Here is a 17,255-nt window from a genome sequence, read left to right on the forward strand (position 1 = left end):
CAAAACTGGAAGAGTAAAGTTTTACCTACAATAGAGGACTGGAGAGTGAAGGTTTCGCATCTTGCTGAAATGGCAAAGATTTCGGCTTATTTGAAGGATCACTCAAATGAACAATTTTTATCAATATGGAGAAGATGGATTGTTTATATTCAAAATAAGCATAGATTGGTGGAATATAAGTTAGGTTTTTAGATAAAAATTTTTTTTCTTTATATATATATATATATATTTCACCTACTTATGTAGAATAATACTTTGTGGAGTTAGGGATATTAATACAAGCTTACTTTTAGTTGAATAGTATCCTGGGATTAGGTTTGGGAAGTCCGGGTGGGGGGTAGGGGGGGTTTTTTCAATTGTGATGTATTTGTGATGTGTTTTTTTTAATGTTGAAAACAATAAAAAATTCTTTGAAAAAAAAAAGAGAGATGGCTGGAGCTGCAGGGCTGTCAGGGCTCAGCGGAAGCTCGAGGCTCCAGCTGGAGCTCGGTGCTGATCCTGGTGCTTCTGCTGAGCCCAGAAGAAGCGCCGATCAGCTGGAATGTTGCAGCATCTCCAGGGTCTTGTAATTTACATTCAGATGCTTGGCAACTGATTCATATTTATGACGGTCATAGTGTCCCAGGGTCATGTGAAGTGACCAAAACCTGCTGCAACCACCCAGCAGGCAGAGGGAATAAAAACCAAACACCCCCCCACCCCACCCCCGCTGCCAATCCTCAACAGAAATGCTCACAACAATGAAAACCTCGGACAGGAGGAAGAGCACGGCCGGGCGGGCAGGCAGGTGTCTTGCTCGGCTGTGGCTTGGGGGGCACTTTTTTCAGTGCCATTGTAACTTTGAACAGTCACTAAGTGAACTGTTGTAAGTCGAGGACTACCTGTACTTCATCACTTTTTTCCTTTTTTTGGGTCATCAAGTTTTTGACACCTTGCTAGGCGACTGGTGATACTCAGATGTTGCCATATTCTAAAAGTGGTACAATGGGTGAAAAGGTTGAAAAGCCCTGGTCTAGAGGGTGTGAGCAAATAAAGAATTGAAATTTGTTGGCTTGTTCTATGCTGTTCTATACTGGGCCTGAGAAAATAGTAATTATTATTTCTCTTGAAATATGTAAACAAAAAAGAAAATGTTAACCCCCCCCCAAAATCCCTGATGGTTCAAAACTTGCACTTGTCATATAGGACAATAAAAACTGAATATATTTTCTCCTACACTCACCAGAATGAGTAAATACATAAAACGCTCAGAATAGTATAAATGCATTACAAAACGTGAATGAACCTCTGATTGATGATTATGTCCCATCAAATTAGCAACCACACAGATCTCCTTGAAGATGATCTGTCCAAATCTGGTGCTACATGCCTTACAATAGTACACTTTTCTAATTAGTTTGATCTTGATGCTGATTATCCCACTCTATTTTCTTCCATGTTTTCCAGCATTATAAACTTTTCAGGAGAACTAGATTTTCATATAATGTGTCCATAATATGATAACATAAGCCTGGCCATTTATACTTTGAATAAGAACTCTGGATTGATCTTCCAATATTTGTTTTCTTGACTATTCATGATATTCTCAGATGTCTTCTCCAACACCAAATACTCTTTCTATCCTGCTCCTTCAAAGTCCAAAGAATACTTATTTCTATTCATATCATAGGGTTCATTTATTTTTAAAATTGAATTAAAAAGGCATATTACCTCTTAATATCTTTGTTGGACCTATACCTTCATAAATACTTAGACTATCGAAAAATTCTTCTGTCTCAAAAGCAGTGAAGTTTATTTTGATAGATAGGTGCTTCTCCATACTAAAAGAAAAACATCAGGAAATATGCCATATCAATTATTAGGAAATCATAGCTGTATTGCAGAGTTGAAATAATGTGAAGTGAAATTTTTGTTACCACTGGTTGTTTCTAGTTAGTAGGGAAAGTAGGAAAAACTCACTTTCTTGGAAAAAAAATCTCTCCTGATAACCACCCATTCCCAGCCTTATCTGAAAATGCTTCTGAAAGTCAGGGTGCTCTGCTGAATTGAATAGGTTAGGAAGCATGTCAACTAAGAAGGAAGAACCCATTCGCTGTCCTTGTCCACCTAGTCAGCCAAGTCCTTTGATTTTTCCTGGAACATTTGTAGAATGAACGGAGGAAGAGTAATATGCAACACATGCCCATACGTACATACACAACCCCATCATCATCATCATCATCATCATCATCATCAACATCAACATCATCATCAATCATCACCTCCCCCCACCAAACAGTTTCAAATTGCTTCCTTTAGATTCAAAGGAAAAGGAAAAAATCCACTACAGTGGTTGATGAAAGCAGGCATTGGTTTATACTTTGATTCAGATCCTCTTCTATTTATTACAAATGTCTGTGATAGGATTGCAAGATTTAAATTTGAGAGTAGGCATGCCATCATTAGGAGCCCAGGCATCTGAATGACACAGATATATGTGGCTTCATAGTTTTTATGGGATTAGTAATGAGGTGGGGTCAGAATTGGGATTTGGGTTAGGGTTGAGGTTAGGGTTGTGGGTTGGAGTTAGGATTTTTTCAAATAATATTCTCAATATTTAGCAAACAGCATAATGTCTGGGTTCATGTGTTTAAAAAAAGTAATAGTTAATTATCATAAACAATATGTTAATTAATTGCTTGATAGTCTTCTTTTTTCTAATATATATTCAAAGTTACATATCATGTAATTCCTTTCTCTCTAACTTTTTTTTCTAGCCATTGATAAAAATTATCCCATGTTCTAAAATACATTGAATCTTCTTTCTCTTTTATCTTTAAAGTCAATCTATCCATTTCTGCACACTCTAAAATTTTCTTAATTAATTCTTTTTCAGTTGGTAAATTTTCATTTTTCCAATGTTGGGCAAATACAATTCTTGCTGCAGTTAGTACGTGTAGAATTAAATATATACAGTCTTTCTCATAATTTGCTCCTATTATTCCTAACAAAAATAATTCTGGCTTAAAGTCTGTTTCTTTTTTAGTCAGTTTCTCCAACCATGAATGTATTTTTAACCAAAATCTTTTTGCTTTAGGGCATGTCCACCAGATATGGTAATAAGTACCTAGACTTTATTTGCATTTCCAACACTTGTTTGAAGTATTTTTAAACATTTTTGCTAATCTCACCGGTGTCATATGCCATCTGTAAAATATTTTATATAAGTTTTCTTTATATGCCACTGCTTTAGTTAATTTAACATTTCTTTCCCATAACTTTTGCCAGTTTTCTAATTCTATATTATATCCAAACTTGATATTGATGTCTGTGATACTTGGACCAAACTTTCTTGTGTTTAATTTGAATGGTAAATGATTATCATTCTCTAAACTTGGTTGTATATGACTAATGCTTCTGGCTTTCCAATCAGAATACAGTGTCATATCTACATACACTCCAGTGGGACAGTCTTGTTTTCCCCAATTAACCAATAGTTTTGTGGGTTTGCTAAGGATTATTATATTCAGTGCAGCAATATAATATTTAGGAGGGATGAAAGCTTTTTATTTGAATATAATAATGGTTCCAAATCTGAACAGTGGGGGTAGGAATAGTACCTCAAGCTGATGTAAATTTATATGAATTTCAGAGTGTGGTAAACATCTTTTTGTAATTTTCTAAGGTTATATAACATCTTTTTGTAATTTTCTAAGATTATAGATTTCTAATTGCCGAAAGAACTACCTATGGTTATCTAATATAGAAGATGAAACAGATTTCTTATTTTCTTTTTTTAGGCTGTAAGTCTGTTTCTAAGAGAGTTTGGACAAATAGAAATATTTTACAACTTTAGGACTTTACCCCAGGGACCATAGGATTGAATGCAAACTATATTAATTATTAAACATGGTGGTTGCATTAAATTATAAACAGTGCTTATTTACACAGCTATATCATAGTCTCAGTTATATAAGCACAATTATTTTAAAAGAGGCAAGTATGAAATCCAAAACAGAAAACTGTTTTAATTTTAGTAACAGTTACAGTTCCCAAAAGATATGAAAAATATATGTTTGACCACAATAATTTCAACATGCTTGTCAGAGTCAGTCTGGAAAAAGCATATTTCTAAGCATATTTCCATGTGATCTACAATTCTTCCTATTCATTCTTTCATAGTACTTATGCAGATGGGAAAATAATTCTAAAATTATATCTGACAAGAAAGAAACACAATAAAACTGTTGGGAAATGCAACTTAGTAAAACACATTTGTTTCATAAAATGCCATTTGACCACAATATGTCAATTTTTTTATCAGTATATTAAAAAGAATAATATTATATGGTTCAGGAAGAATCACAAAATTAAATGAAGAAGCAATAATAGCATCATAAAAGTAATGCTCATACAAACAGCAATCATATAAAAAAATTCTGCTTCAGTTTCATCATGAAATACTGCTTTTTTTGTTATTAATTCTTCCAGAAGCAGATAATGACAACATTGTGTGCAATTTGATATATTTGTATATATCACCATGTGAGAACTGCAAAATTACCAAAATTTATAAAAAAAAATGCTTTCTTTAATATCCACACAAGCAGGTGAACAGTTTCTTCACCTGATAAATTGGAATAGTTTCCTTTTTTTACACATTTTAATATTTGGACCCAGAAACAAATGCAAATTGTAGTCTCAAGGCTATTAAAAGTTATTCTGTTAAAATCTCTAGGTAAGCAGTTAATATGGACCAGATAGACAAGCAGATAAAAACTACACAGCTTCAATCCTATTGTCAAACCCCATGGCAGATTGACTGGGACCCCACACACTGATATTAGCATTTTGTTCTTTGATCCCATGTCATGTACTGTACATAGCAGTAGATATTATCTTTGCTGTTACTATTTTTTTCTATTTTTGTTATTTTTTTCCTATAATCATTTGGATGTAGCTTAAAAATGAAAATGGCTCACATGAGTTAGTTGGAAGAACTTTCAAATGACAGCTACCAGGATAGGGGTTTAAAATTATACCAGAGAATGGTTTGTTATGTTTAAAATTAGATAGGCTTCACAATATTAGGAAAACATGGGTTTATGAGGGGCATTGTGATAAATATTGGCTAGATTGCATAAATTGAACATGAAAATATTAATATAAGAGGAAAAGGTCATTTCAGTTGCAGAAAGTATCCATTTTAGATGTAGAATGTTATGAAGTGCCTTACTTTATTATCCATCGGCAAACAATATTTGAGCTATAGGGTTCTGGATAATGAATAGAATGGAAAGATCCGGATAAACCATCTAGAATGAATTTTCCATCACAGGGTGTAGCTGTAAATGGAGGGTGATAAAAATGGTTTCAGCATAGGATGAAAATAAAACAATCTAATTGTATTTTGTTTTTGATTAAGTAAAGCATTGGTAATAGTAAAAAAATCTCCATTCAAAAAATAATGTCATTAATTAGAAAACAGAATTTAGGAGCTTTAATTTTTTTTTATTATCTAGAGACAAATTCTGCATGGCTCACATGAAATTCTAATCTTAGAAAAACTATTTAAAAATACAATTAGTAAACAATAATTATTATCATCATCATCAACAACAAAAAACACCACTCTAAAATAATACTTCAAAATAATACTTCGAACTACAAAGATTGCCCAAAGAGTTGAATCATTCTGAGCCAACATCTTCTTTTTTAAAAAAAATGCCTACTCTATATTTAAAAAAACAAAAAAACTGCTTAATAAAATTTGTTCAAATGTTCTACAAAACTCTGGATTTTCAGAAAATGCTACTATTATTCATATTTCAGTACAGTATGTACAGTATTTTGAAAGCTCAAATAAGATATTGAATAGTTGCTTAATTTTATGAAAGGAGGGCTTCTTGTGTTACTCATTACCTATATTTTACCTGAGATGTTCACTGATTTACTGAAACTATTAAAATTATACATTTCCTGTGGTATGTCCTTGAACTAATTAATTAATTTATATCCCACCTTTATTATTATTACAAATAACTCAAGATAGTAAACATATCCAACACATCTTCTTCTTCCTATTTTCCCCACAACAACAATCCTGTGGGGTGGGCTGAGCTGAGAGACAGTGCCTGGCCCAAAGTCACCAAGCTAGCTTTTATGGCTAAGGCAGGGCTTGAAATCATAGTGTTCTACTTTCTAGCTTTCTAACCACCAAACTGACTCCTGGATTTATATCCCTATCATATACTGAGGTCTACTGACATATTATTTTGTGGGCTAAATATCAGTGCAGTACATTACTAATTACTACATTACTAATATACACACATCCATTCTCTACATTATTTCGCATGCTTATAGAAGTGATTTTTGGCTAATGGAAAAAAAGAAACACCAAAAAGCTGCAAAATATAATGCACCATAATTTTGCAAGTATCTTCTTTCTGCTCTTTGTGAATTGTCCATATAGAGTTCTTCTAATCTAGGCCCTTCAATTTTTTCTATTTAAAATCTCTGAATATTATGAATAATAATATTAAATTGCTTTCCAGTCAGAAACCTCTCATCCTGTACTTTATGTACACTAAGTAGTATGAGAAAATGGAACTTAATATATTGACTACATACAATTATTATTGGAACCTCAGTATAAGGACATTAATATTAATTGAAGTGAGCTTCTCTAAGTATAATAAGTTATTCTTGGTAGAAATTTTTGAGTTAATTTAACTAGGAAAAAAATCAAGCTTGTAACTCATAGTTTTTACTTGTTAAACATTCAATGAGAATAATCAGCAAAACTTAATTTCTCAGTTAATGAATTTCATGACTGAAAGGCTGAAAAGAGGGATCTTTGTATCACTCTAAAATGTTTCTACAATTTGCATATATTCATTGCTGTTTCCTTGTTATTATCTACTTGATGACCAGTGAAGAAGAAACACTCCTCCCTCTGCCTTTTGTTTGAATGCCTTTAAATGTCATCAATAAGGTGGTTAAATAAATATAGAGAACCGAAGACCATTTTCAAATTTCTATAATTCTTTTGTTATACTAATATATTGAATCCTGGACTTTGAAATAACCTTAATTATAAGGAAATGATATTAAAATTTTGAAAACACTGTTGTGTAAACAAAGCTAAATATTTGATGAACCTAGAGTAAAATATGAATATGACAAAAGTGAAAAATCCATTGCATATGCATGCACTCACACAACTACATTCTCTTTATAAAAAGATTATGTTTTTCTCAGGAATTTTTTCATATCGAAAACTGCTTATATTCTCAGAGAGGGAGTGCAACCTGTCTTTTTTGCCAGATGGGAAAATGGAATTTTTCAAGTACTGTATAAGGGAAGTAAATAAAGGAAAAGTAATCAAAAACATACCATTCCATTAATAAGAAAGGAAGACTATGTATGGTCTTGCATGGAAGTACCTGTTTCCTTTTTATTATATGGGTTTACATAGAAGAAGAGAGTATATTGACACTGGCTTCCAATTATGTATAGTCTTCTGAAGGTTCAATTCAGATGGCTTTTTATAAGCATTTCACTTCATATAGAAGTGAACCATAGAAAACCTCCAGTTTTCTTGACAAGATTTCAGAAGTGGATTGCCATTAGGTGCTTCCTAAGGATAAGAGAGGTTGACTGGACCAATATCACCAATTGGCTTTATGGTTAAGGGAGGACTGGAACTCATGTTTATAGACTGGCACCCTAACCAAATTAGATGTCATATAGTATTGACATCCACAATAGAAAAGAAAAAAAATATTAATGGAAGTTTAAAGAATATATATCAGGAAATATATATATTTAAATTTAAAAATTTCCTCTGGAAATTCAAAGACTAATTACAGAAGTTTAAATTCTTACCACATTTGTTTTCATCAGAGCCATCTGGGCAGTGTGGTATTCCATCACAAAATAATTCCTTTCTGATGCAGGTTATATCATCAGCACAAATATCATCTGAAGGCAAACATTTACCTAACATATGTTTCAAAAAGAAAATAACATAGAATGCATGGTTAATCTTAGCTCCCTGAAATAGAAACATTCTACCCATAGAATATAATCAAGAAACTATCCAAAAAGTGCCTCATGTTCTAAACACAAATTTTCAGAAACAGTCAATTCAAGGGACTCCTTAAAATATATTGAAAAATTCCATAATGCATTTATCTAAGAAAGTTCTCTTTCACACTGACATATACTGTAGTCTGTGATGTGAATACGCAATGAAGATGGATGTAGTAAAGTAATACAGCTACTCATCTGAAATAAAAAAATACAACTTTTGAAGAGGCTTTAGACTGGATTCTCTTTCTGCTGTTACAGTATCTAGCATCTGACAATAAAAATGGGCTTGCTTTTTAGTAGTTTTTTATTCAGACTTTTGCATTGCAGATGAATTATAAATGCACTCAATAAAATGATACAAAGAATAATAATATTAAATAATACCGGAGCTATTACTATGATTACAATAACTGTTTAGAATTTTTAGAAATAGATAAAATAGGTGAGCTATGCCTTTCTTTAATGGGATGTATTCTCATTATTTTGGAAACTTAATCCTGCTATTAATTGTGAGAAAGTTCAGCCTTGGTTAATTCCAGTGGCAAAAATTATCAAATTTCAGAACAATTTTTTGCTGATGTCAACAACAGGGTTATTTCTTTTGTTTTCTTTATTTATTATTTTGAAAACTAAACAACAATGCCATCTACTGGAGAAGGAAAATGAATCCATTGGAAATGTTTTCTTCAGTTACTGATTTTCTTTCCAAGATAGAGTCATACACATACACAAAGACACAAACACAGACACAGACCACACAGACCACACAGACACAGAGGAAGGGAGCGAGGGAGGGAGGGAAGGGGAAAAGGAGAAGGACAGAGAGGAGGAGAGAGAGATTCAACAAACTCCTGTTGAAATGTAAATTTTAAAAATGAGGCTTATTTATCCAAATATTTATTAATTGTTATAGGTTCCAATTACTAAAATAGATGGAAATCAATTCACTATTACAAACAAAAGAGTAATGTTCTTGAATCCAGTATTTGAATGTTGTATAAAATAATTAATATAAACTATTTATAATTACAGGCAGAAATAGATAAGTAATAAACACAGATTATTTCTATTATGAAAAATAGATAGAAGGTCCTTAGTAAACTTAAAAAAAAACTATGAATTTTTGAGTTGGAAAATTAAATAAAATACAATTTGTTTATACATGTACCCAGAATTTTTAATGTGTTTTAATTTTTTTATCATGTCACAATCCATATATTAACTTAAATGAAATCAGAGCTGGTATTTAATGTGCTTAGGCCTGGAAAATGAAAGTTTCAAAAACAAAAACACTAAAATGAAAATTGTTTCACAAAGCAATTTTATTTTGAAAAGTTGGGAAATATACCATTTCTAAGTTTTTTTATATTTATCTAATAAAATATGTATTTACTAACCATGTGTTGTTGAAGTATTACTTGTAGTACTAGTTATTCCCAATCCTGGAAAGTGAATAAACAACAAAACAAAGTTATTTTTTTAAAAAGTAGTTTTTATTAATTAATAGAGTGAAAAGCTCCCCTATGTAGTAATACATTCTATATTTACTAACCAGGTGTTGTTGTACTAAATATTTCCAAACATGCAAAATAAATCAAACAAACAAAATGAAGAAAAAAGGATACTTTTCTCAAGGGTTTTTCACTAATTAATAAAACAATAATATATGTTGTATATTGACTAACCGGGTGTTGTCAAAGAGCTGCTTGTAGTAAATATTCCCAAATCTGCAAAATGAATCAAACAGACTTAAAAAATAACATAAAAATTTTGCTTTATATTTCTAAATTAATTTTTATTTATTATTGTCACTTTACACAATAATGCAAAAAAAGTGAATGAATTTTGCTGGCCAGTTTTTTCTTATTTGTCATTCAAATAAATCTTGTTCTTACTAAATGGGTGTTACTAAAGGCTTACTTTAGTAATACAATTGTTCCAAAATTAATGAAACAGAAAATAAGGGAAATGAATAGCCTCCCCTGCACAGTTTTTTCTAAATCAAATGTTCCAATCTGTTCAAAGCTAAATATAAAAATGTTTTTTTGTTTGGTAGTGAGAAGTGATCATAATTTTGTCAGCTTCCTGACTTTAAATTCCTTCAAAAGATTATATGTTATTACATCTTTGTATCGTTAAATTCCTAACAATAGCTAGAATTGAATCATGCACAACACTGTTTAGAATTTGGTCTTCTAAATTAAGTTGATAAAAAAATTGAACATTTTTCTGTATCATCAACTAAAACATCTCCAGCCATGTGAGATAAACTGTTAAGAGGGCAATTCATATATAGGAACCAACGACAAGTAAGGAGGAAATTTATGCCAAATGCTAGATTTTTTAAATGGAGTTTTTCCAAGTAATTTCAATTTGGAGTTCAAGTTCTGAATATAAAGTATGCTACTTTAAATATTCCTACACAATGTAAGTTATAAAATAGATTTTCGGCAGGTGCATGGCTTATATCAATTACAACAATAGGGAGAATATTTTTTTAGCTCAGGGTTGAAATGAGGGGTCCTTAGTGCTCTCTGAGCTTGCTTGTTTTCTTGCAGCTGTTTCATTATTCAAAATGATGATGTTACCTAGTTTGGGTAATGAAATGTCTGCAAGAAAACAGGCAAGCTCAGAGAGCACCAAGGACCCCTAATTACAAAACAGAGGAAATTTTGTATATACTGTATATTATGTACTAAATAAATTACCTCAGTGTTTCATAGTTATCAGGTTCAGTGCTGAAAGCAGAACAGTAGATCCTGAATCTCAAATAACATTTGGATCAGAGTTTTAAAGCTAAACACTATTTTTAAAAAAATCTTTTTTTTAATGTAAACCCCTTTAATCCCATTTTGTTGAATATGAAGTCTCTCTCTCTCACTTCCAGATTCACTAGCCAATTCTCAGTTTTGAAACTTGGCATAATTTTCATTTATCACTCAATCTGCTTCTTGGTATTATTTTGTTAACATTTGTATATATGTGTATGTGCTCATATATGTACATGCAGTTGTGTGTTTGTGGTGATCATAAATATTTTAGAATGGTTAATTCTGAAAACAATAGAAAGTGTTGATATAAAACATACATACAGCATTGAAGATGCCAGTATCAAAGCAAGAATCAGCAGAAAATATCTAATTAAATAACATTTTTCTATGTTTTAAAAAACCGGCATTACCTATTATTTCTATGCTGTTCACATCAATGGTAAAAGTCTGTAAGAGTTCACTTTTATTCTCCTTGATGCCATAGACCAATGCATTCTTTATCTTTACTTCAGACACCCGTTGTACAAAGAAAAGTTTGAAGAATACAATTACACTACCATTTCTGGCCAAAGGAAAACAACAACAAAAATTAGTAAAAAAACATTAATTTATACTGAATAACAGATGAATAACGAGAATCTTGGCACTAAACTAGAATGATTCTTAATGGCTAGAAATTTCCTCCTTTACAGCATCATACGCACCTAACTGTATAACACTGAAATTGTTTGTAACAAGTGTGGCTATTTAAAGGCAAAAAAGGTGGGAAGAAAAGAAGAGGGAAAGTATTTTGTTATCTGAAATCTTAAAATGTTTCTTTTGCTTAAAATATGCTTGCTTTCCACCCACTTTGATTAACTTGGAGAGCCAGTTTGAATATGGGGAATGGACAAAGCCATGTTTTAATGGACAAAGCCATGTTTTAATACCGTTCCAAAAGGCCAAAAGGATGAGAGTAGTCCTCACCTCTAATGGTAGAGTATTCCACCCATAGCAAGCCCCTTTGCATGGAATGAGTGGGGTGGGCTAGTCCCATTGCGGAGATCACAGTGAGATAAATAGGACAATTGCTCATATTAGTATAATAGATTCCCATTTTCTTAAAAATATCAGACATCTGTCTTATATAGGTAGCAAATCATGTTTGCAGTGAAACAATGATATTAATAAATGGACTGATTAATATTGAAAATATTGTAAGTTCAAAGATTTGCTTAACCAGTCTAAGACCAATGAGGAAATTATGATTATAAGTAAAAATGTAAATTTAAAATTTAGATATAGATAAATCCACAGAACCCAGAATAATGATCAGTTATTGCTTGCCTTGTTTCCTGTATATATTCACAGAGATATTCAGTAAGGACAGTAATAAAGAAGTACAAATTACAAATAATTGTAGTATAGCAGTTGAAAGTAATTAACATGAAGTTTTTAAATTTAATTTTAAAATACCGGTAATTTAAATTACAAATTTAAACTTGAACTTTAATTTTAAAATAATTTAAATTTAAAATTTATGTTCATTGATAAATTTAGATAAATGGAGATTAGCAAAATCAATTTTCCTAAAGGACATGTGGGGATTTAACATAAGGTAATTAGCTACTCAATACCTCACTTTTATTTTCATTGGAAAGACATTTTCTGAAGAAGATGTTCCATGGAACTATAAAATAACTCTTTTTAATTATACTGCCACACCACAGAAATTCACAAGAGCACCAGGTAAATTACATATGATATTCTTCAAGACTGTTATGTTAACATGCTATTTGTGACCCCATATGGTTGGACTCTCCTGGCTTATAGCTTTATCTTGACTATGTGGCATCGGTTTAAGTGAAATTAATCTTTAAAAATATTATCCAGTTCAGCCAAGAAATAAAAAGGTCAAAGGATGCTATTTAAAATATGATTTATTGATTTTGCCAAAAGAGATAATTGCCCTGAGATAAATCTATTTACTCTCTTAGAGACTGAAAAATATAGTAAATCTTATCTTAGTTTCTCTCCTGTATATTATTGTTGATGTGACATAAAAAACTTTCTTCTATCCTTTAACTGGAATATTGTCATTTTCCACAAATGAAGGGTCCTTAGTACTCTCTGAGCTTGGTCATTTTCTTGCAGATTTAACATCTTTCAGATTATACAAACTAGCTAACATATCATCTAATGACCCATCCCCATTTCAACCTTGAGCTACAGATATTCTCCTTTAGTGATTTTCCACAATTTTTGTTTTTATCAATGAGAAATTTAGTTTGATTTTCTTATTGTCATTTATTCTCTGTGTCAATTTCTCTAGCAAGATTAGGACTGAGAATAGTGTGTGACTATATAATTTTTTTTTGTAAAAAAACATTTGTTTTTGTTACAGAGCAAGTAACCTTTAATCTTTTAAAAACCTGCATTTTGTCACTGAGGCAGCCATGAGTAAGAGATTAATAATTATTTTAAGGTCAAAGGGAAGGCTACAGTATATTCAAATACTTTTCCTTTAATTTTTTAAATGTTTCATATAATGCTTCAGGCAATTATTTCTATGCTATCTTTCTGACTTATCAGAATTTCAAATATGAAATCGTATTGCACCAAAGAACATAGTAATGCATATCTTTTATAGAAAAATTGCACGGAAGTGTTCTTTGAATTAAAAGGATACATGTTGTTCTGCAGAAAAAGCAATGAAATCAAAGGTCTACAAGTTGGGCGGGTTTGTTTTGCAATCAATTAAACAAGAACAGCTTAAGTATAAATATCGAACCGACATTCTATGGGTTCACATTTCACAGTTAAAACACACTTTGTTAACCAATGGTTTACTGATAAAATTACAAATAAGTTTTCACATTATGACTTTAAGCCAAACAAGCCATATTAATAGCAGACTATATTAGAGCTTAATTATATCCCATATTACTTGCCACTTATATTAATCTGTTAATATAAATATACTCATATTACTTTACTCCTATGATTTACATTTGGAAAAGAACAAAATAGCGTTGCTTGTTTGTTGGTTTGTTGTTTTTAGTATAATATTCGATGTTACTCAAACCTATGAATAGGTGGGGTTTTTTTGCATATAGCAACCTAAGTACTAATGACCATGGCAGCTTAGTGCAATTTTCTGTATTAAAATTAACTTGATTTTGGTCTGTATCAATGTTTTCACACTTAATAAAGCTAAAACTGAAACCTGAACTAAACCACACAGAATTATAATTATATGTCAAGTGTATGAGGGTACACTCCTTTTCTATTTTTATCATTTTTAAATATTATGTATGAAGAAAGATTGAGAGGTGAAAGATAAAAAACTCTACAAATTATACTGTGTTTTCCCAAAAGTAAGACCTACCCAGAAAATAAGCCCTAGCTTGATTTTGAGGGTGGGCCTAATGTAAACCCTACCCCAAAAATAAGCCCTAGTTTTGGGGTGAGGCACACACTTAAAAATCAAGCTAGGGCATTATATATATGAGACCCGGTCTTATTTTTGGAGAAATATGGTATGTAAAATATGATTTCTACTCTCATATTTAAAATCATGTTTTGTCCTATGATAAATTACATGGATTTAGAGCATTATCACAATAATCTATCTGTTAATTGAAATGAGGAATATAAAACCAAGCTGAGATTGTCTAACCTTAAAAGCTAAATAGCAGTTATGATTTGGACAAGATTCCACCAGAAATGCCAGAATTCTGGGCTAGCCTGTGAATGAGAGTTTTGGAATATTGAAATGGATATTGCTGTGGAGATGTTTTTCTCTGTATATCTTCATTCTTATTCAAGTCAAAGATTTCCCCTTTTTATTTAACTTTTTATTAATATAACATGATAGCTAATGCTGTGGAACTTGAGAATGATGATACTGGATGGTGAAAAATTAGCAAATACATACTTTCATTTTTATTAAAGCAAAACTTTTCCTTTCTTGTTTAACATAGTATAGGTAATATAATTTGACAGTTAAAACAACTGAACTTGAGAATGGTGGTTCTATATTTTAATAACATTAGGAAAAATATTAAAAAAAATATTAAAATTAATGATGAGGAAATGCATCGTATTTCTTAACAGATCTAATTAGGATATGAACTAAAGAAAATGATTCCTGGAGAAATTTATCCTCTATAGTTTTGTGACAGGTAAAAGAAATGGCTATGAACTGGGATAATCAGTTCTCTGTTATGGAGGACCAAGCTGATCAGTTACTCTTTCTTTCACCTCTAGAATAGAAAGTAATAAAATATATTTTTACCAAATTGTACCAGACCAGTATGGTTATATGGGTAGCTCTCAATTTATGATCATTCATTTAATGATCGTTTGAAGCTGAAAATTGACTTATGAACAGTCCTCCCATTTATAATTATTGTACAAAACTCATATGATCAAAATTTGGGTGCTTGCAGTTGGCATGTATTTATGATAGTTGTGGAGTCCCAGAGTCGTGATCACCTTTTATGACCTTTCCAGGAACTTGTGACAAGCAAATTCAAAAGCAGAAGCTGCATTCATTTAATGATGGCATGATTTATTTAATGAGTCACTTGCTTTAGAGTGAGTTGCTTAACAACCATTGCAAAAAAGATCATAAAATCGGGTGCATCTTAATCACAGCATCACTTAGTGATGGAAGTTCCAATCTCAATTGTAAGTTGAGGTCTACCTATATTACAGCCCATAATTTGTAAATATGCTTCATCTAGGAGTAGATTACTTTGGGATGATAAATGCAAAGCAAAAGAACTTTTCTCCCACTTTTGATTTCTTTCCTCCATTTTCATTCAAGTTTACTACTATTCTTTCATTCAGACCTGGAATAAGGAAATTTTATTCCAATTTCCCTATAGTACATAGAATAGGATCTATACTATGCATAAGACAACCATCCAGGAACTCTAAAATTGTAGCCTTAGAAGCAGATGAAGACGAATAAACATGTTATAATTCTAGTATGAAAGATCCTATGTTTCAGTAATATTTCAAGCATATTAATTTTCATTAAAAATTAACTTACCTAAACTGCGTAACTTTACTTCCCTTATATTCATTTTGAAGTTCACTTGCATGTAACATATCATCTACCTAGATATACAAATATAAAAAAATGTAAAACAGATGTGGAATATATTTTATATTTTTCTAATATAGAGAGAGAAAAAAGAAAAGAAAGCTGATCAGACAGACAGAAAGAAAAAAGGGAATGTGGAACTACAGAAATAACCCGGTAAAAATAGTTTACCATTTGCTGGACATCAAAGGCAAGAATTTTGAAGTCTACTGATGATTTATTTTGCAAAGCAGGGCTGAACATTGCTCCTGATTTTATTGTAAATATTCCCATTGCTTCATGGTCTTTTGCTCCTAATTAAAAAAAGCATAGAAGTGAGAAAGCAAACTGTTTCTCTCATTTTGCTGTTGGTTTAGACTTTTTTTGTTGCATTTTTTCTATCTATGAATATGGATTCATGCAAGTAAAGATGGAATAAATATTCAATTGTATATATTTTCATTATAAATAGTTTTCATTCTATTTCTAGCACTGAAGTAATGCAAATGTGCTTTTCCAAACTTAGATAGAAACCAAAAGGATGCCCACTGCAAGATGTAACAGTTAAATGCAATGATGAGCTTTTAGAGAGGGTGAGAAAACCTGGGTCAGGGAAAATTCATTGGGTTAATAAACAATCATTGGAACAACTGCAAAAAAAAATGTTTTTTAAAAAAGCAGCAGGAACCTGGCTGGCCAGAATAAAATGGCTACACAGATTAATGATCAGCTACTGGAGGTGAGGGAGCTTGGCAAGTGCTGTATCCAGATAAGAAAAGATTGGACAACTATTTTTCTGAAATGGTGTAGGTAGGATTTCCTGCCTGAACAAGGGTTTGAAGACCTCCAAGCTACCTTCAAACATTATTATTATTATTATTATTATTATTATTATTATTATTATTATTATTATTATTATTATTATTATTATTGTTGTTGTTGTTGTTGTTGTTGTTGTTGTTGTTGTTGTTGTTTAGATTCTTGCTAGAACAGAACTCCTATGCTTAGAAGGGCTTAAGACAACTTAGAACACAAAACAAATCAAAACATGGGAGCTAATGGAGAATGACATCATATTTTTCTGCACTCAGGAAAGAATAGATCAGTGGTTCTCAACCTTTTTAATGCTGCGACCCCAACCAGTCGTAAGTCGAGGACTAAACCGGTCGTAAGTCGAGGACTAAACCGGTCGTAAGTCGAGGACTACCCAACCGGTCGTAAGTCGAGGACTTTCCCTGCCTTGGAGCGCCACGCATGCGTGGTTCCGCCCCCTGCGCCTGCCGAGGCGTAGCTGGCAAGCGGCAGAGACGGAGCAGGCCGACCACCAGCTGGCCCAG

The 17,255-nt window shown here is 31.8% G+C and overlaps 1 protein-coding gene across 1 annotated transcript in view; it reads right to left on the reverse strand.

Annotated features, from left to right (window-relative positions):
- Positions 1-16,212, reverse strand: part of TMPRSS15 (transmembrane serine protease 15) — a 56,376-nt gene extending 40,164 nt beyond the window's left edge. The window contains exons 1-7 of the mRNA XM_029283770.1: positions 16,111-16,212; positions 15,886-15,953; positions 11,258-11,409; positions 9,762-9,803; positions 7,870-7,983; positions 5,216-5,324; positions 1,711-1,820 (exon numbers count right to left, since the gene is read on the reverse strand). Of these exons, the coding sequence (XP_029139603.1) occupies positions 1,711-1,820; positions 5,216-5,324; positions 7,870-7,983; positions 9,762-9,803; positions 11,258-11,409; positions 15,886-15,953; positions 16,111-16,212 (697 nt within the window). The remainder of the gene's footprint in view (positions 1-1,710; positions 1,821-5,215; positions 5,325-7,869; positions 7,984-9,761; positions 9,804-11,257; positions 11,410-15,885; positions 15,954-16,110) is intronic.
- Positions 16,213-17,255: the final 1,043 nt, after the last annotated feature.

Source organism: Protobothrops mucrosquamatus, unplaced genomic scaffold (assembly GCF_001527695.2).
Source record: "Protobothrops mucrosquamatus isolate PMUCROS unplaced genomic scaffold, P.Mucros_1.0 scaffold223, whole genome shotgun sequence".
Lineage (NCBI taxonomy): Eukaryota > Metazoa > Chordata > Lepidosauria > Squamata > Viperidae > Protobothrops > Protobothrops mucrosquamatus.